The 19924-nt window shown below is 43.5% G+C and overlaps 3 protein-coding genes across 3 annotated transcripts; 2 read left to right on the top strand and 1 right to left on the bottom strand.

Moving 5' to 3' along the window:
• Window positions 1-86: 86 nt before the first annotated feature.
• On the top strand, window positions 87-7307 carry LOC116392823 (ADP-ribosylation factor-binding protein GGA1-like). Its single transcript, XM_031864593.1, is given in 18 exon segments — window positions 87-133; window positions 858-942; window positions 1241-1316; window positions 1452-1550; window positions 1740-1863; window positions 2385-2485; window positions 2644-2724; window positions 3178-3315; window positions 3422-3503; window positions 3631-3741; window positions 3858-3986; window positions 4270-4313; window positions 4510-4590; window positions 4592-4692; window positions 4822-5099; window positions 5217-5386; window positions 5477-5587; window positions 5701-7307. Coding segments are annotated over 18 exon segments (1968 nt in total). The 5' UTR covers window position 87; the 3' UTR covers window positions 5812-7307.
• A 1275-nt stretch (window positions 7308-8582) lies between these two features.
• LOC116392824 (probable ATP-dependent RNA helicase DDX17) lies at window positions 8583-15895 on the bottom strand. Its single transcript, XM_031864594.1, has 13 exons — window positions 15648-15895; window positions 14631-14802; window positions 14263-14359; window positions 13918-14051; window positions 13627-13692; window positions 13370-13511; window positions 12974-13134; window positions 12594-12766; window positions 12328-12438; window positions 12171-12232; window positions 11928-11987; window positions 9881-10117; window positions 8583-9795 (listed from the first exon to the last, which is right to left on the bottom strand). The coding sequence occupies exons 1-13, from the start codon at window positions 15686-15688 to the stop codon at window positions 9296-9298; spliced, it is 1956 nt and encodes a 651-aa protein (XP_031720454.1). The 5' UTR covers window positions 15689-15895; the 3' UTR covers window positions 8583-9295.
• A 203-nt stretch (window positions 15896-16098) lies between these two features.
• On the top strand, window positions 16099-19872 carry ntan1 (N-terminal asparagine amidase). Its single transcript, XM_031864870.1, has 10 exons — window positions 16099-16324; window positions 16959-17061; window positions 17343-17408; window positions 17497-17605; window positions 17695-17768; window positions 17864-17917; window positions 18007-18060; window positions 18185-18282; window positions 18506-18619; window positions 18799-19872. The coding sequence occupies exons 1-10, from the start codon at window positions 16244-16246 to the stop codon at window positions 18961-18963; spliced, it is 918 nt and encodes a 305-aa protein (XP_031720730.1). The 5' UTR covers window positions 16099-16243; the 3' UTR covers window positions 18964-19872.
• Window positions 19873-19924: the final 52 nt, after the last annotated feature.

Genomic DNA, 19924 nt, shown 5'->3' with positions numbered 1-19924 from the left:
AGCTCCAGGGCCGTTTTTCCAACTGCTCCCTACGCGAGATGTTACAAAGTCTCGCGATAGTGGCCACTTGTTTAGAATTACCGAAAGATGGCGGCGGCGCCTCCGGATGAGGCGACCCTCCAGTCTCGTATCAGTAAGTCGTTATACTGTACAATCAGATGAACTGCTGGACGGACAGCGATAGCCAGTCCGCTTTAAGGGACCCGGATACATGTTGTCAGTCTAAATGTGTTACTGTCGGCCATCGCACTTTCCGGAGGGAAGATATTTATTAGAGAATCTAGAGAGCGAATGTCATCAAATTTAAAAAGTGCAGTTGTCGATAGGGAACAAACTCAGTAACTGTTAACACATCTGCTGTGAGGCGATCGTATTCTGAGCTCATATTATGTTTACTGTTGACATGTCGAGGTTAGTGATGCCACACGAACATGATGATTAACGCTCAATTAATTCAAACGTCCATTTGATTGCTAACATCAGCTAGTTAGCTGCTGACGGTTTCCTGGCCAAAACAAGCCAGTTGAACGAACCCAAAACCAGGAACCATGACGGTACTATGCGTCTGATTTAACCGGTTAACGTGACAGGATTCAGCCACACGACTACCAACTCTCTTCAGCTGCTCCAAACCACAGAACTCGTACATTTAGCAAACAGCCAGAGGCTACAGCTGCTGAGAGGCGCTTAGTCAGACTCTCAAATGTGCGGCTGTAAAATGCCAGTGTGAATTGTCACGAGACGTTTGACACATAGAAGGTTTGACAGACTTCACGATCCGACACAACGCAGCAGTGTTAGAGTTGTGAAACATAGCAGATGCAGAATTTATAAAAATGCATTTTCATTTTGCACAGACAAGGCCACCAACCCGTTGAACAAGGAGACCGACTGGGACAATGTCAAGGGCTTTTGTGATCAGCTCAACGATGAACCAGAAGGGTGAGATGATGATAAACGCACTACACCATTTCAGAGTACATATTTGTTAAGCACCATGTACAAACTGCAGACTCAAATCGGCACTGTGCCAGTGGTGGTTGATCTACTAACAACTTGGTTTAATCCAGTTTCACAGCTCCGTAGAAAACGTCACACAAGCTACATCATATTTCATCACAACATGAAACACGTCAGACCAGTCACATTCACATGCTTCACACTCGCCAAATTATGTGTTTGTTATGGCATGTTTTAAATTGCTGTGTTGCATTGACAGTTGCATGTTGTTCTCTATCAGTCCCCAGCTTGCAACCAGACTTCTGGCCCACAAAATCCAGTCTCCTCAGGAGTGGGAGGCTATGCAAGCGCTAATGGTAAGCTAATAAGTGTAACGGTCGGCAGAACGCCACATTGGAAGCCACTTGTCATTGTTTTATTACAGTGAAGGTTGTTTTTTGTGGAGGCTTTGTCTGTACAAATGTAAAAACAAACAATTACACAATTCCCAGGTTCTGGAGACGTGCATGAAGAACTGTGGAAAGCGATTTCACAGTGAGGTGGGAAAGTTTCGCTTTCTCAATGAGCTCATCAAAGTGGTGTCACCGAAGGTAATGATCCCAGTCTTTCATGCCGACATACCTGTTTGGCTGCAAATGTAATTATTTTGTGAACCAGTGGAAGCAGTTTGTTAGTGTTTAGGAAAACCTTACGGGAATCAGATTATCTATCCAGTTGTTGTTCAAGCATAAACACATTTTACATTGACAATCAAAACATGAATTTGCTCTTTTCTGCAGTATTTGGGTGCCCGGGCTCCAGAGCCAGTGAAGAAGAAGGTGTTAGAAATCATGTACAGCTGGACAGTGAGGATGCCCGATGAGACCAAGATAGCAGACGCCTATCAGATGCTGAAAAAACAGGGTGAGCGCTTCAGGACAAGAAGAGAACATGACGAGTGGTTAGCACTGTTCAATCCCCACAAGGGGCCTTTCTGTGTGATGTTTGCATGTTGCATGTTTCCTCCCACCACCAGAACACAAGTGCTGGGCGATCGGGCGCTGGAGAAGGTTTATGAATGCTTTTTTTTTGGTTCCTGATATTTTCCTTGCATTAACAAACAGTGTTTTGTACAAGGCAGTGTCGCTTCTCCTTTTTATGGTGATGAGCCACAAACATGAGACGAATGTCCTTAGTCATGCTTAGTTGAATGTAGTGTGATCTACATGTTGTGTAAGAACCATATCTGTAGTGTGTTGGTTTGTGATGCATTTTGACAGAATGCATCCGACTCTTTATCTAACAGAAGTGTCAAGAACAATGTCATAGCACCAGTATCACACATGTGTCACGGAGAGGACTCTGAGCCGGCAGTGACCCGGATGACCCAGACGTGGCCGAGCTGTTTACATGTGAGGTTAATAGGTGTCCTGGCTCTCTTCCAGGCATTGTCAAGCTGGATCCTGAGCTTCCTGATGACAAGCCCCTCCCACCTCCTCCACCCAGAGAAAAAAATGTCCTCTTTGAGGATGAGGAGAAATCCAAGGTATGAGTGACGACCAGGCGCCCATCAATTTGAACAGGGTTTCAAAAGAATTTCTAAAATAAATGTTCTGAAGTTTAACTCCTGGGAAAATCCTCAAGGAACCAACAGTTTACAAAGTGCTCTTCCTCTCCCTCTTTTGTCCTATCCTGTGTTTGTAGATGCTGTCTCGCTTATTGAACAGCAGCCACCAAGAAGATCTGAGAGCAGCAAACAAGCTCATTAAGGAAATGGTCCAGGAGGTGAGTCACTGGTGTTGTTTATGTGCTGTACAGTATGTGGTCTGACATGTTTTTCCACCGTTTGCACAAAAGAAACGCCACATTATGTCTCATGATAACATTAATGCACCCGGATATTAATTTCAAGGCCTTTTCAACAATTTTTTGGTTGATTATCGTAGTGTTTAATGCTTTATGAGTTATGACCTCAATCTACTTCAACATTGACAGCAGATGTGAAAAGCTGAATATCCAATTAATAATCCAGGTTTTGACCTAGATGTGATGAAACACAAGTAAGAATGTATTAAAGTGAAACTTGTTTCTCTGATGTTGAACACATTTGGTTGAATATTATAATAGTATAGGTATATTCCTAAACTGTAATATAGCTTTTTATTACCATTATACGTTATATTGACTCGTGACTCATTGTGAGATCCTATCGCCCCTTTTTCTTTTTTTTTTTCCCAGGACCAAAAGCGTGTCGAGAAGGTATCGAAGCGATTGAACGCCATCCAGGAGGTGAAGGAGAGTGTCAGCCTGCTGAGCCAGTTGCTGGAGGGCTACAGCAAGGAGAGCTGCTCCCAGAGCAACCAGGAGCTCATTAAGGTTAGCACGGCTCAGCACATTAGCTGCAGCTACAGTCTCGTCATTCTGCTTGTGCCGCCCACTGCAGGTGTGGTTTCAGTGTTTTTTAACATGTGTCCGTTCACAGGATCTTTACCAGCGCTGTGAGAAGATGAGGCCTACACTATTCCGGTTAGCGAGTGATACAGAGGATAGTGACGATGCTTTAGGTAAGGTCGCTGACCTCATGACTTTGACAGTGTGTCGTATTAGAAAAGGCAGAATAAGCAGTTCAGGCCCATTTTCAAAGCGTGAAACCAGGTCGGTGTTGCTAATGAGCCTTTTCTCTGCTTCTAGCCGATATCCTGCAGGCCAATGACAACCTGACTCAGGTCATCAACCTGTACAGGCAGCTGGTAAAAGGAGAGGATGTGTCAAAGGATGGCTTAACCTCGCCCTCACAACCAGGTAGGTGCCTGCGTGTGATTTGGCTTCTATCCGTGTTTGCTAAGCTCGATCAACAAATTCTCCAAACACGTCTGTAGACTATAAGATCACAGATGTGTTTCCTCTGTCCAAAACAGGCAGCAGTAGCTCAGCACTCGTAGACTTGATGGGACTTAACGCGTCAGTCAACACGGGGCCCTCCAGCCTCCAGAGCCTGACTCAGAACATGGGCATCAGCCTCTTGGATGATGAGCTCATGTCACTAGGTAAGCACAAAATAAACTCATCTGGCTCGTAAACGCAAAGGTGGATTACTACGCTTAACTTTGTAACGAGTCAAAAACTGTCGAGTCAGCAGAGTGAGCTCGGTGTGTGGCCCTCCTGTTGGCTGATGATCCTCAGAGGCAGGCCACATCTGCCTCGACCAACAAAAAGAGCTCCACACATTCACAGCTTCACTAGAAACATTCACTACTCTTGTCTTGCTTCTAACGTGATATTGTATTCGGGGTTTGTTTGAGTTCACCTTTGTTGTCTCTTATTTCCTAGGACTGAATGTAACGGAAAGCCTCGACTCGCAGAACAATTTCCAGGTGCAGTTTGAAAGATAATACCGTCCTGCTCACATTGAAGCCATTATATGTCAAATTCAAAGAAAATGTCTGACTAAAAATAACTTAGCAAAAACGTACGGCGTTAGATACTTCTACTGATTTTCATTTTCAATCATCTCCATCTTCTCATGAACTCTTTGAAAGGCAAATTCAAACCCTCCGTTTGTTCTCTCAGTCCTCTGATGGCACAGAATCATCTGTCCCTGCTGCAGTGTTGCAACCAGCTGTGGTCCAAACACCACAAGCTGCACCAGCAGGGGGGGGGCACTGCTCCTCCTAAACCCATGGAAGAGCTGGAGATGTTGGGGAAGACATTGTTACAGCAGTCCTTACCCCCACAGAGCCAGCAGGTCAAATGGTAAATAAACTGGAGTAGATGGAATGAATAACCTTTTTAAAGTTCTTCATTGTTTGACAGAAGGAAGTATGTCTGTGTCTGATGCACTAACCCTTCATAGCCCTGAATAACATGTTCCTCAACATCTAGGGATAAGCTCCAACCTCGATCCAGAGTCTCCTTACGAGATCTGCAGAGCCAGTGCAGCGCCAGCTCTAGACCGGCTCCTAATGGAACCGCCATCCTCTCCGCTGGTCCCGCTCCTCCTCCGGGGCCCACATTGGCTGTCCATTCAGAGCAGCCGGACACTCTCCTCCTCTCCAATCTCAGTCTCGCAGCTGCAGAGAGAGGCTCATCGGCTGCTACTGACCCCTATGACAACATCTCTCTATCTGACGTCACGGTGCCTCTGGAAGCAATCAAACCTAGTAAGCATGAGCAGTAAGCCCGGGCCCAATAGTGACGCCTGGTTTGGTCATATGTGCAGTTTTCTCTCTTTTATTTCTCTGCATCATGTTCTGTTTTTGTCTGCACATATATTTCAGGCAGTTTATTACCAGTGACTGTATTCGACAAACACAGCCTCCGTGTTTTGTTCACCTTTGCCCGCGACTGTCCTCCGTCACGGTCTGACGTGCTGGTGGTGATCATCTCCATGCTGTCCTCGGCCCCCATTCCTGTCGCCAACATCCGCTTTCAGGCAGCTGTACCAAAGGTCGGTTTAGGGCAATCTGGTGGAAACGACGTCTTCTCGACTGAAGTATTATTTGTGCGTATCGTGATTTTTGTGTGGATGTGCCGATAGGTGATGAAAGTAAAGCTGCAGCCTCCCTCTAGCACCGAGCTCGCAGCCTTCAGTCCCATCCTGCCTCCAGCCGCCATCACACAGATCCTGCTGTTGGCTAACCCTCACAAGGTGCCCCCCCCCCCCCCCAAAATTGCATTTTGGTGATAAACACTGAACGTAAGCTGAGACGTTTTTTCTTTGTTTCCAAGGAAACTGATGTTTTTTTTCCTCTTGTGTTTCAGGAAAAAGTGCGTTTGCGGTACAAGCTGACCTTTAACCTGGGGGACAAATGTCACGATGAATCTGGCGACGTGGACCAGTTCCCGCCTCCAAACAGCTGGGGGAACCTGTAGGGAGAAGAACCAGCCTCCTGTCATCTGATCTGCTGCTTCCTTTAGATTTAGGTCGAAGTTGTCCCTCTTCACTGGCTCGAGATGAGACTGCCTCTTTACACTTCAGTGGTTTCAGACTGTGGTTTGGTAATACAAACTGACGCGAGACCAGTTGTGGGAACCAGCTTCTACCTTGTGCCTTCCTTCGCGCCTTCCTGTCCTTTTTCAATCATCTCCGCGTTCCTGTGTTTCGTACTGTAGAATTTTCTTTCTTCTTCCAACAATCATTCCAATGCAAAACATTGATTCAATGCAGTGACTTTTGGGAATTACAAATGTCTGACATTATTTCTCAACTGTAAAGCAACTGTCTAATGCATTCCTTACTTTGGACAGCATGAGCAAAGATGTCCCACATTCAGAGTGTTGTCACAGTTTGTGTGTCCGACGGTGGTCAGAGTAGGGTTGAAACAAATCATTATTTTCTTTCGGTGCATCAATAATACTTTTCAGTTAAACTTAAAGTCGGTTACATGCTTAAAGTGATGTTTACAGTCTGACCAACAGCCAAAACACTCTATGTATTCACCCTATGATCTGGAGTAGTTTGTATTTTTACCTGATAAATAACATGATTATCAGAATTTGAATTAATTTCCTATCAAATGATGAATGAATTGTGTCGGCACTTCATCGGTGTTGAAGGAAGAGCAGCTTCAGTGGGTGTAATAGTCGGATGCTAGCTTGCTAAACTTTTAGCAAATCACTTGAGTTGCATCTGGAAAAGATGAAACTAAATTGAATGATCACTTTGAAATTGTTGAAGTGCTTTTCCCTTCTATTCAGTGGAGACGGTATCTCCTGGTAGCATACATGAGGAAGTGGTACAGTTTTTAAGTATTGCTTTGGTTTTAATATTTATGTCGTCTACGCTGTGACAAGCAGCAGACTTGTCACAGGAGCACAGGTGTTTAATAAGTTGTCAATGTCTTCTGTGAAGGACTACGAAGGAAGGGTACGAAACATCTGCCCGTTAAAATACTGAAATTTAGCTTTTCATTTCTGCACTTTTCTTTATTTTTGAACGATTGGGACACTTTTTATGTTATGTTTCACTCAGAATTTTAGTTTTGTTATTTTACACAGCATGAACTATCATGCACTTATTTTGTTTTATTTTACACATGAACCCATTTCATATCACAATACATTGTCTTTTCTCATTTGCTGCCTTTCTACTGTTGATCGACCCAAAGAGGGACGCGTGAAGTCCTGAGTTGACGTTGCGTACACACGGTTTGATTCTACCACACGTGCCTGAGATGAAACGGTTGATTTTCATTTGCTCTTGTACATATATGTATCCAGATGACTAGTTTGATCTTTGTTTCTGTTTTCATACGTCCACGTCCGTGACGCATCTAATGATGTTCCAGAACCGTCCTTATAACCACGGCCATTGAGTTGACTGGAGCACTAAGTGTCATAAAGATTCAAATAAAATGAGATTGGAGGCAGACTGGTTCCACCTGAGGAATACGATTGTGAAACTCAAAATGTGTGTAACTACAACAGAGCTGAAGGTTCAGTTCATGATACGAGGGATCACTTTCAGAATTACCAACTGAGTGATATTGATTCTGTTCAGGTGTTGCATTTCTTATGGAGGATCATCTCACAGTGCCATTAATCATAGTGATGGGCTGTTTCACAACACTGTGAAGGAGACATTTCATTTACTTACAGCTCCACCGCTAACCTGTCCAGGACTTAAAGAAGAGAGCAATAATGAGACAAACAGTAGCCTCAGTCAGCACCTTTCAGTCCTCCGTTGCTCAAGCTGATTGCAAATTATGAACATTGCACGACTTATTGTGAACTATGCATTGAGGGGACTGTAACAGGTTTATCTTGTTCACACATGCACATATTTGCCTTTAGTCATTGCCTACAAGTTTATTGCATTTTCCTCTTTAGGATGAATAGCGGCCCATTATTTGACTGCAGTAGCACAAATCAGATGATCAATTCTGAATGTTGCAGTCTGTGGAGATGACGGCGACGATGGCTCTTCCTTTTTAACAGATTTCTTGGTCTGAAGGTATTAACTCACCTGTGATTTGTCATCCCTGTCTGCACTGATAGATTAGTTACTCAACCAGCTATCGCACCGTTCCCACGACCTAAAACAATTGCCTGAGACATGAGACGGGGCACTCGTCTTGTAGGCATTTCATGCCTCGGTGTAGTATTCATTGAGGTGTATTTAGGGGTACGCTACAAAGTAACGGGTTATTGCAGAGCTCCTTTACAAAACCTATTACAGAGACAAATCCCCGTCATCTTTTACTGAGATACTTCATAACCTCTACACTGCAGAAAGTCATGAACAAGCACTGTGCATGCAAACCTGTTCTTTCAAGTGCGTCATCAGACTGGACCTCAGACAGTCATTTTGACTGGCAAGAAGAAAAACAACTTAAGGAACTAGACACATCACATAAAACCCAACGTGAGTCCATCAACTAAATTGGATCCAAATGTTTAAGATTGTTACACAACTAAAAGTAACAAGGCCTCTACTTACAGTATATGTGTATTTGTCTTTTCCATTTGTGCTCCCAATGTAAATAAAAGCTTCATGCCATGATGTATATTTACATACATGTACATACTGCTGGATACAAATTGAGAATGTACTACAAATGTGTATTTAAGGCAAATAAAGTCATTTGTATGGCAAATCTACCGGATGTATAAATAATTTGACCAATAACTTTCAGAGTAGAAAATAGTTTTGATTCTTTTTTATTTATGAAGAAAAAAAATAGTTGAATGAAAGACAAAACTAAGCAACAAACTAATCTAGTTCACAATCCATCAGAAAACAGGTCTGCATCAGCTGATCTGCTTATTAAATCAACATGGGAGTCAACAGTTACAAGTACATAGAAACACACTCGTCTTGCTTAAGGAACAAGGAAATAGAGTAAATCTAACAAAAAAATAATTGTTGCACGTTATCAAAACTATGGAATAAGATTCACAACTTGGATGCACTGCTTCAGTGTTTAGAAGAACAACCCAAAATATAATGACAATCAAAACCTTAAACAAAAAGGGTAAAAAAGGTCTAGCTTTAATAAAAGCAGAGAGCGAGACATGACTCCGGACTGAGACGGTGGATACTAGAAATCAAACATTCCCATAAGCAGCACTTTCCACCACGTACCACTGAGGCTAGTTTTCATTGTAATCTAGTCCCGACGCAGCTTAAACTGGAGAGGGACAAAAAACAAGAAACGTGTTCCATGGTACACGGTTGAGTTAAGGTTGGAAAGAAAGGTAAAAGTTTTAGGTTTACTTGTATCAAAAAAGTATTACACAATTGAGAGATATAAGCCCTTAACTCCTGGAGAAGGAAAGAGTTGGAGAGTAAAAGCTAAAATTACTCTTCGAACACACTAAGTAGCGCAAATTAACTCGGTGCTTCCTGCTCGTAATTCTACTTCCTGGGAGGTGGAGGGCCCGGAGGAGGAGCGGGTGGAGAACCAAAAGGGTACGCCGGTTGCCCCATGAAGCCCATGACCGTTTGCTGTTGTTGGGCAAACGGCTGAGTCATCAGAGGCGGGAACCCCCCTGATAATGAAGGAGGAGGAGGAGGCTGGCCAAACTGACCCTGCGGCTGGCTGGACTTCTCCTGACCTCCGCTGACCTGGCCTCCGTTGCGGGAGTTGTAACCCCCGCTGCCACTGTAACTCTGGTAGTGATCTGAGCCCGAGTTGTGGCTATTCCCCTGATCCCGGCCTCTGCCCCTGTAAGAGGAAGTGGAGCGGTCTCCATCACGGTCGTTGCGGCCGTAGCTACTGCGGCTGTCTTTGCCGCCGCCGCCGCCACCACCACCACCACCACCACCACCGGTGTGCATGCGGCGATCACACCCCCCCTGCTGGTACATGTTGTTAGAGTAGCTGGAGCTGCTGCCACGGTAGCGCATTCTGCCACCTGTAACAAACAACAAACGTAAAGTCAGAATTATTATGTCCCATTTGACAGCATGACGGACTGGGATGTACCAAGTTGTTCTTACCGCCTCCTCCTCCACCACGCCCCGACTCCACGAACTGAAGCAGTTTCGGGTTGATGGCCTGCCGGGCCTCCGCCAGCACCCGGACCAGGTCTCGGGCCTGCCGCAAATTCCCCGGGGTGAAGAAGGTGTAGGCGGTCCCCTTGTTGGAACTGCGGGCCGTACGTCCAATACGGTGGACGTAGTCCTCAGAGGAGTTGGGATAGTCATAGTTGATGACGAACTTGATATCTTCCACATCTTTTGGATAAAAAGCAATTGGTTTGACAGCATGGAGGAAAGGGAAGAGATGTGATAATGTCACAGAGGGGGGGGGGGAGCTTCTGGAGAAAACATTCATCATTCTACCAATAAAAGAGCTGATGGTTTGTATGTAAAATGTATTTATTGTTAACAAAAATCTAAACAAAGAGTAACTTACCTGCTTTATCACCGAGAAAAAAAATCCAAATATTCATTTCAGTTAACCACCATTATAACTACTTTAAATCCTACATACAGTTACATCTGAAGTTGACTTCAGGTTTTTGACACCAAGCTGTACAGAAGTGATGTTAAGGCTTCATAATCTTCACATCGATATGAGTACTGGTCAACATGTGTGACAATTGGAGGCTGTTTGGTATTACATAAGACGTGGGGCTTTGACAGCACCTTTTCCCCTCCATCATGACAGCGGGAGGTCATTTCACCAAGCGAGACCTACTGAATAACAGAATAACCATGTGCCCGATTAAAACTGTGCTCTTCTTTTGACTACAATGTGAGCACGATGGAAGTACCTGAATGTATGGTGAGCTCATGGAGGAGTTAAGAGAAAGGGGCGGTGAGGTACTTACCCCCGTCATGTCGTTTTTACAAAGGTAGTGAATTCCCCCTGATCAGTCCTGGTTTATAGTGAGGGGCTGAGGGGGAGGGAGACAGGATTCATCCCTCACCAGCAAGGTCAGACGGGAGCAGAACCGTTAAACACACGCAACTGCATGGCAGGACCCTCCTCAGACCCTGGCCAGGACTGGATCCAGACGAGCCCATCTAACTCTCTCTCCCCTGTCTGTCTGCTTTTCGGGACGGACCGTTGGGCAGACATACAGGAACCTCAGGCTTCTCCCAAGGCAGGCTCGTTGGATTTAAAACTCTGACAATACTGGGCAGGGGGATCTTAGTTACCCAAGAGGAATAAGAGGGCTTTAACCCCTCTAAAACTAGCCAAGCTTCTACTTTAGCGTGACTGACGGGGAAGGGACAGCAGCGCAGACTGTTACAGCTGCCGTGTGCTGCCAAACCCTGGGAGGAGAAGAGGGGAAAAAAGAACAAGGATACGGTCATAGGGATCTTAGCAAGTCAAAGTCACTTTACTCATCCCCCCTTCTCACATTTATCCTGCCAACAAATTAGATCGCCATCACAGCCTTCCTGACAATTCAGCTGACGCTGTCCTACTCAAATGAATCATATCAGTGAAGAAAAGATTCACTATGCAATACAATTTATGATTGAATATGTGGAAGAACGGGTCATATGAGCAGCATCTTCTTTAAAATTTGTACTGCCACTATAAAGGAGAAGAAAAGGTGTGCAGCAGCAGCATCTGGCTCACACGGTGCCAAAGAGGAAGCTTTGTAAGGAACAAGACACAGACTGTAAACCCAGCAGGCCTGCAGCCTCCGCACTAGGGTTACGTTAAACTGTCAGGTTGTAATAGTGAGGGAGACACCACAGAGTGCGATACCCATTATAATATCAACCAGACAATAGTCAAAGGCAGATAATCATACATTTAATCTGAATGAGAAATGCATTTTGTTTTTACCCCGTTTCATTGGCAGACTTTGCCAGATATAGCCTGTCTCATCTGTAGCATACTTACCTATCGGTCAAATAGTCAGATTAACTCTGGTGAGTGTTACTCCATAAGTGTGAAATACACTTACTATTAATTATAGGGGAAAAAATATATATAATTCACAGAAGAATGCTGAAAGAATGAGCAAACAGACAATCATGTGAGAGATTGTGCAGCTTTAACTGTGCATGTGAGCAGACATACCCAGACCACGAGAGGCCACGTCGGTAGCGATCAGTATCGGAGCTTTACCACTCCGGAATTCTGCAGGACGAAACACAATGTTAGGAGGAACTAGACAAGGAAGTCCTCTGCACTCACTCAACGCAGGCGACAGTAAACAACTAACATGAAAACTAGTGCCTTCACCGATTGAAGAGCAGTCGTTGTGAGATGATATATGAACAACGGAGGGAAGCAGTATTACTGAGTTACAGTTATTCTTACCAACAAGGACCCAGTCTCTCTCTGGCTGGCTCTTGTCTCCATGGATACACATGGCTGGCCATCTGGACAAAGAAACACACAATGAAGATTAGCTTCTGTCTGTCAAATATTGATGATAATTCATCCTAGTACTAAAGTCATCATAGTCATTTCTCACCCTTCCCTCCTCATCCTCCTGGTGAGCTCATCACAACGCTTCTTCGTCTCCACAAAGATGATGGTTTTGTTCTCTTTCTCGGCCATTATCTCCTCCATCAGCTGAAACAGTCTGCAGACGGGGACAAACAATCGTAGCACATCAGCGGCACTGAGCTCGTTTTCAACCGTGTGAGAGGATAAGCTTGTGTTCTGTAATACTATTATAGTAGCTGATGAGATACTCATGACATAACGTCATTTAAGGTCACGTGTCTCGTCACTTACTTCTGGTCCTTTTCAGAGTCCATGCAGACGTCAACTATCTGCAGGATGTTGTGGTTGGCACTGAGCTCCAGAGCGCCAATGTTAATCTGGACGTGGTCCTTCAGGAAGTCCTCGGCAAGCTGCCGAACATCCTTCGGCCAGGTTGCGCTCCACATCAGAGTCTGTCTATCAGGCTGAGAGAGAGAGAGAGACAGACAGACACAGAGAGAGAGATGTAGAGAAAGCGAGAGAGAGAGACGTAGAGAGCGAGACAGACAGAGAGAGAGCGAGAGAGAGAGCGAGACAGACAGACAGAGAGCATGCAAATGATTTAACTTAAAATACTTTTATATTAATAAGTCACGTGATCATTTTAGATCAGCAGTCTGAACTGAGCTCACCCTGATTTGTTCGACTATCTTGCGTATCTGCGGCTCAAAGCCCATGTCCAGCATGCGGTCGGCCTCGTCCAGCACCAGGTAGGTGCAGCGCCGCAGGTTTGTTTTCCCACTCTCCAGGAAGTCAATGAGGCGACCAGGTGTGGCGATAACTATCTCAACACCTACAGTCATACAAGATCAACATAGTTTAAAACAACACATATTATTATTATTAGATGCTCAAGCGTGTGTGTGTGTTCAGGATACAGCTCTGTGTTTTTTCATTAATTAAATATTTTGTTCAACTTTATCAAGCTTGGAAAGTACTCATAAATACACAAGTACGTATATGTTGAAGATGATTTTTGAACTATTCTGAATCATCTACAGCACGTGCCCGTCTACAACCACACCCACCTCTCTCGAGGTCTCGAATCTGTGGTCCTTTGGGTGCTCCGCCATAGACGCAGGTGCTTTTGATACGGGACGCCCTGCCGTACTCGTAAGCGACGTGTTGAACCTGTTGAGCCAGCTCTCTGGTTGGGGCCAACACCAGACACTATGAAGAGCGGTCAAAGAGGATTGAGGAAGGTTTCGCAGGCTGATTGTACACCCACACTGTATGCTTTAGACAAACCACTATCTAATGTAACACAAGTGTAATTTGCACTCACAATTGGGCCATCTCCCCTCTCCAGGTAAGGCTGGTGGTTGATGTGCACAATAGAAGGAAGAAGATACTGCAGGGAAATAAAAATAAAGACAAACGGCAAGTAAATACTTGGATACAAGGAAATCAAGCAAACCAATTCATCCTTTCTAAAAACACATTTTTTTTTAGACTGTATTAAACATTGGGCCTCATGCACCAACCACTCGTGCAGCCAGGGATACCAGAACTACATGAATAAGCTTTTTATAACTAGATGTCGTCATCATGCAGGATGATGGCCAGGCAGCCTTACAGCCAGTGTCTTTCCGGAGCCCGTCTGTGCGATCCCCACCATGTCCCTCCCACTCAGGGCCACAGGGAAGCCCTGAGACTGGATTGCTGTTGGCTCCTTGAAGTTCAGATGCATCAGCACATCCATCACATGTTCTGCCAGAAGAAAGACAGTTACACTCTGGACTCTTTCTTTGGTTTCCATCTTTCAGACTTTCCATCCACAGCACAATCCCGAACACTATCAGTCGATATGTTCTTCTTGTAAACATACCACGAGTCCTTGTTAGACACATTTTGTTAACACTGCAACAGGTCATTTAGACCGTACAGACATTATAGTTTGAGTATTGTACGGTTTACTAACGAGGAAACTGCGCCTGGTGAAAAGCAGGGATCGCCTTTGGACAGCCAGTGCCTCTGACGGTGATCTCCTTCTTTCTGCGAAATTCTTCCGTATCATGCTACATATGATACAGAGAAAGAAGAAACAGACATTCGGACATGGTGAGAAACTACTCTGATTCAGCAAAAAAGTATGATTATGAGGAGACATTATATTCGGTTTAAATGTGTTATTGTTTGTAAATAGTCTGCAATTACAACACATATGATGATATATGATCGAACTCATTTTAAATGACGGGCATTGAAATATGCGTAACTCTGTCACTTTCCATGCATGTTTTATGATTCATTGTTTGTGCGTGCGAGAGTAAAAATATAACAATTTACCTGACTCATGTGTAGGACCTCCGGGTGTTCAGAATAGAAGTTCTTCTCAAATTTCGGAAGCTCGTCCAGGTTCCATTTCTTCTTGCGGAGACGCTCACCTGGATTCCCAAACTTCATAGGTGGGGGTCCATTGCGACCCCCACCCCCACTGCTCATGCCCCCAAACCGTGGCCTGAGAGAGAGAGAGAGAGAGAGAGAGAGAGAGAGAGAGAGAGAGATATAAGAGCACTGGGTAATGAGCAAGGCATTGCCTCCAGAAATGTGCTCTATAGTTGACACCGTTGCTTACATCATGCCAATAACTAACTGTCAGCAGGTTGTGTGTCAACACTGCATTTACTATTGTCACCAAAGAGATCATGTGTGATGATTTCTATCTGTATATTAAGTTTGTCTGTAACCAACGTCAGACTTCACTCTATGTGCAGACTTATGATTCTCATGAAGTCTTCACCCGAGTTGTAATTCTGTATTTAACCAAATCCACAAGCAGACTTTAAACATTAGACCTACTAATTTGCATTTGTAAATTATAATGTCCAGTTTATGAGTTCAAATGTCCGGATTAGGTACATAAACGTCACAGAAATTGTAGAACCAATTTAGTGTGATGATCTTCAGCTGCGTGTTTTAGGTGACAGTAATATTATTGTAGTCCGGAGGGTTCACCATAACCATATAATTGATAATTATGCTTAATGTGGAACATAAGAAACAAACGAGTAAACGTTTGTGCTCCAGCCAACAGACTCTGGTGTCAACACGACCTTTACCCGGTGCCGTGTTTAGTGGAAGCGACTACAACCTGGAGAGAGGCCTTCAGCAGGTTTGCGCCTCACTACTTCAGTGTTGCGTTGTTTGAGAGAATACTGCCATGGCTCCGGGTCAAACTGCCTGTGCCGTCTCGACATTATGCAACGAATGCTGTGGTGTATATATATATATATATATATATATATATACACACATATATATGTGTGTTTTATTTCCATATATGAACAACAAACTTAACGTTACCTGTCACGTCCGCGGTCGCCATACGAGGAACCCCCTCTCATGTTGACGAAAACAAGTAAACCCTCTCCGCGATATTTGTAACGTAGCGGTTAAGTTTTAACGTTTTCCACCGGTTTGTTTGCGTTGTGCGCTGTTAGAAAATGTTACTTTCGCTCGCAAAACGAGTCTATTAGCCGATAACTACGCAGAAATACGGAATGTGGTAAACGCTATTTGTATGCGTCACACGTAACGTTGGCTAAACTAACCCCTCCTCCCGTCTCTCCCCTCTTTGGCGACGTACATTCAACTAGTACTTCTACGTAGCTTCGTTTCGGTAGTACGGACACTGCGTACAAATGTTCCCTAAGTAATATACGTGAATATGATTCTTGTACGCATGCGTGCTTTTTAACAGAACTGGTGGCGCTGTGTCAGAAACTGCGAGTCTGGAACCGTAGAAGAAGAAAGCCTTCAGGAAGTTCCCTCCCATTATTTGGATTTTCAGTTACTGCGTTATGTGTAGTTTTAATATGAGATAGTAAGCCATCAAATATGAAGTTACGGTCTTTATAATTGCATGATTAGCAGCTGACATTAAAGTGGACCTTAAGAAAATGCCTTTGCTAATTCAAAATAGAGGACTTGACCGCATAAGCTCGACAGCGGAGCTGTTCGACAAATATCCACATTTACAGGTTTGTTTCATGAAAGTGTGGCTGAATGTAGCTTACTGAGATACTGTTAGCAGTAAGTATCGGTTCATCGTTTAATGACAGAGTGGCTGTTAACGATAAAGCGACATAGTTATTCGATTTATGAACGGGATTTGGGTGTGACATGTGGTGGCAGACAATAATCAGTCGGGGATAATACAACAAACTATCATGTGATTGTCTTACATCTAAAGAAGTGTAACGTTAGCGACTTGTAAATTCCGTGTGTGTGTCCTAAAATTAAATTTAAAAACTACTAAATAAGACATAAAATAGTAATACAACACACCTGATGGCTGACTTAATTGACAATATTTTAAAGTTCTGTCTGGTCTTAATTGAGAATCGTTTTGACGGTAACTTAAAGAGGGGGCGTTTATTGTTTTTACACTTCTAACATTTCAGTGAGTCGTTTCTTACATCTGTTGAAAGATAGGGCTACGTTTTCCTTTTCTATGACAAATATCTAACTAAATTCTGTTGTCAAATAATATAAGAGCAATAAAATCCCAAAGATGAAGGTTTACAGTCTGGTGTAACACTAATGATTAATATAGCCTCATGTTTTTTTTTTTTTTTTAAAGTAATACATTTATTTTTTACTTTTGTGTCACAGGAAAATGCAAGAACATTTAGCTCCAAACCACTTGTTGATGTCGACCCAAAGTGCCTGTTGTATGTCCAACAAAGAGAGTTTGCTGCAACAACACCAGCAGACGGTAAGTAGAGCCTCACGATGGGAACACATCATCTGAATATCAGCCCTTTGTGTTGCTCTGCTCACACACAGAGGTTATTGTGACAGTCCCTTATTATTTAGGAGAGTAGTCTTTAATGCAGTAAGTTCAGCCACAATACATGTTTTGACTCTTTCTTGATTGGGCCGTTTGGTATGAAATCTAGAACCACAACATTTGTTGGTGTCTAACTCCTAGATCGTACTCTAGGTGAACCGTTCAGCATCATAATGACGACACCTGCCTTTTGTTGTACCTCTCAGACAGCGTTTCAGTCATTGGATCTGGTGATGCCACCACCTGCCATCTGGTTGTGCTGCGACACACCGGTAACATTCCTTTCATTGGATTCATATTGTGTGCCTTATTCTAGCCTGTGTGTATAGTTAGGTAAGAGCATGTTTTATTATTTCTTAGGAAGTGGAGCCGTTTGCCTCGCTCACTGTGACGGCTCCAGCACCTGGTCTGAGGTCCCGCTCCTTGTGAAGGCGGTGACGTCACTGAGTAACTTCAGTAAGGAGGGCAGGTAGGAATCACACAGATAAACACGCATATAAAAGTGCACATCCTGTTCAGGGATCTTTATTTCCTTTTACTTTGCTTATCATCATGCAGACTTGAGCTCCATCTTGCCGGGGGATTTAACGATGAGTCAGAAACATCCCATAAACTCAGCCTCAACACACTGGGTATAGTCTTTCAAATTGCCTTGTGTCTTCTTCTAATGTTATGCTGGCAGCAGTTAAGCTTCGTAACATGTGAAAATACTCTTTTTGCTTTACAGCAGCGTTCCAGAAACTAAAAGAGGATATTCATCTGGAAACATGTTGCATCACAGGTAACTTTGATACTTATTTACAGTTGTTTACAAGTATTCTACCAGTTACGCCTTCGTCCGGTTTACCCTTCTGTTCTCTGTGTTTGTAGAAATGAATGACGTCGTTGTTGATGGAACTCACCGGCCTGTAGTGTATGGAATAGGTAAGTGATGAATATGCTACAGAGTGAGAGCAATGCTTTCATGGCATGTGTCCTCTAGTATATTGTTTATATATATGTTTATATATATATATATATATATATATATATGTCTGTTTCTGCACAGGTGTAAATGTTAAAACGGGGGAAGTGTTCCCTTCGTCATTCAATCATAAAGGACCTGCAGAGGAGCTGCGATCGGCAAGGACCTTCACTGGGGGACAGGTACTCTATGGACATTTTAGTATGGCACAAAAACATTCATCCAAAAACTCATAGCCACATGTTTAACTATTGTTTACGAGATTATAATCATCAACAAGAAAAGAATACTGATTTCCCCTAGAATTGATACTTTGGTAATTGTTTTATTCAGTAAATTTAAAAGGTCACAATGTCAATGCAAAGATCATTTATACAATTTAAGTTTTTCTTCTTCTTCTTGCAGATGGCAGACATATATGACTCAAGTCGAGGGCTTGTTAAAATCGGGCCTTGCAAGTGGTCTTCAAATTTGGATATTGCCTTCTGGTTGTCACAAAATGATGACACAATTTTAAAGGTAAAGGAATGTGGAGGTATTGCTCCTATAAAGACAATCTGCCTCATCCTTTGTTATAAGTCCCTATTGTCCCTATTGTTCATTCAAGCCCTCTTAAAACTCCCAAAATGAGTGTGAAGCAGCAGTCCAGCAGTGACATGATGCAGACTTTGACTCTGGTATTTCTCTCCCCTGCGCAGTACCTGTCCACCTCTCCGCTGGCTGAGCCGCCACACTTTGTCCAGCACATGAAGACCACCATCCAGTTCCTGTTAGACCACCCCAGCTCTGATAGCCTGTTCCCCGGGGGTCAGCCTCAGCTCTACCACAGGACTGAGAGGGGGGACTGGGAGAGAGCTGTTTAGTCATAGAGCTCTACTCGTATCTCTCACTGGACCTCTCCGTGGAACCTGACTGTTTTTTGCCTCTCAGCTCGATGGATACACTGTGACCCATCCACCCATTGTCTGTATTTTGTTCATTGTGTCTTAACATGGAGGTAGCCCCTGGCTGGAGCATGCTGTGTGTATGTTGAATGGCTCTCCAGACTCATCTGGCTGGTCCAGCGGAAAGAGTAGAGAAGGTACACGTGGTTCTGTTAGTGCCTGTAACAATTCATTTGGAGATGGTGTCAAGTCTGCAGCGTATACCATCTGCTGTGTTGCAGTAAGTCACGGTTAAAGTCCTACTATACTTGACATTTTTGTCTTATGTCCAGTTCAAAAATACTTACTTTTCCTTTTTGAATTTTTTTTTTTTTTAGCCCCAAAACTATGGTTGCACTTTTTCCAAAGCATATTTTTTTTCTATTCACTTCCTAACTTGCATGCATCCATCGTTCAGCGCACAGCAGTACACTCAAGCAACTTCTTCATTTATTTGCCTTCATATGTTTATCAGTTACTGTGTCGCCAGGAAGTCGAAGCTGGCCGATCCCAAGCAAGTTTTAACTCTGTTTTTCTGGGAGGTATTGCAATCTAAAACTAAACTTAAGTATGCCATGGAAATGTATGCACAATATGTATTTACTAGGTGGAAAATGTGAAACCATATGAATGATCTAAAGCGTGACCAACTCTGGCTGCAACTTGCTCCAACGACAATGAAAAATATGTTTATTTTGGCACTTAGTTTAAAACGTATTGCTGCGCTCTGCATTGTTAAAGAGTTGAGCGAAGTTTATTTTTCTCTACAAACGCACCTTCCTGATGACAATGGAATGTATTTGACTTCATCATTCCGCTGCATGTGTAGAGTAATCTGCAAGGGACGATGTGGATTGTTATCAAACAATATGATTTTGCTTTGTCTTTTTTTATTTTCAAG

This window comes from Anarrhichthys ocellatus, unplaced genomic scaffold, assembly GCF_004355925.1.
Source record: "Anarrhichthys ocellatus isolate YVR2014 unplaced genomic scaffold, GSC_Weel_1.0 scaffold31, whole genome shotgun sequence".
NCBI lineage: Eukaryota > Metazoa > Chordata > Actinopteri > Perciformes > Anarhichadidae > Anarrhichthys > Anarrhichthys ocellatus.
This window is presented reverse-complemented; position numbering and strand designations above follow the sequence as displayed.

What these genes read in the sequence shown, in the direction of transcription:
- LOC116392824 (XM_031864594.1), bottom strand. Translation starts at nt 15,688, where the DNA reads ATGAGAGGGGGTTCCTCGTATGGCGACCGCGGACGTGACAG. An exon ending in AGATAGTCGAACAAATCAGG is followed by an intron (nt 12,767 to 12,973) that starts GTGAGCTCAGTT and finishes TCTCTCTCTCAG; the next exon opens with CCTGATAGACAGACTCTGAT. An exon ending in GACTCTGAAAAGGACCAGAA is followed by an intron (nt 12,439 to 12,593) that starts GTAAGTGACGAG and finishes CCCCGTCTGCAG; the next exon opens with ACTGTTTCAGCTGATGGAGG.
- ntan1 (XM_031864870.1), top strand. Translation starts at nt 16,244, where the DNA reads ATGCCTTTGCTAATTCAAAATAGAGGACTTGACCGCATAAGCTCGACA. An exon ending in ACAAATATCCACATTTACAG is followed by an intron (nt 16,325 to 16,958) that starts GTTTGTTTCATG and finishes TTTGTGTCACAG; the next exon opens with GAAAATGCAAGAACATTTAG. An exon ending in GGTTGTGCTGCGACACACCG is followed by an intron (nt 17,409 to 17,496) that starts GTAACATTCCTT and finishes ATTATTTCTTAG; the next exon opens with GAAGTGGAGCCGTTTGCCTC.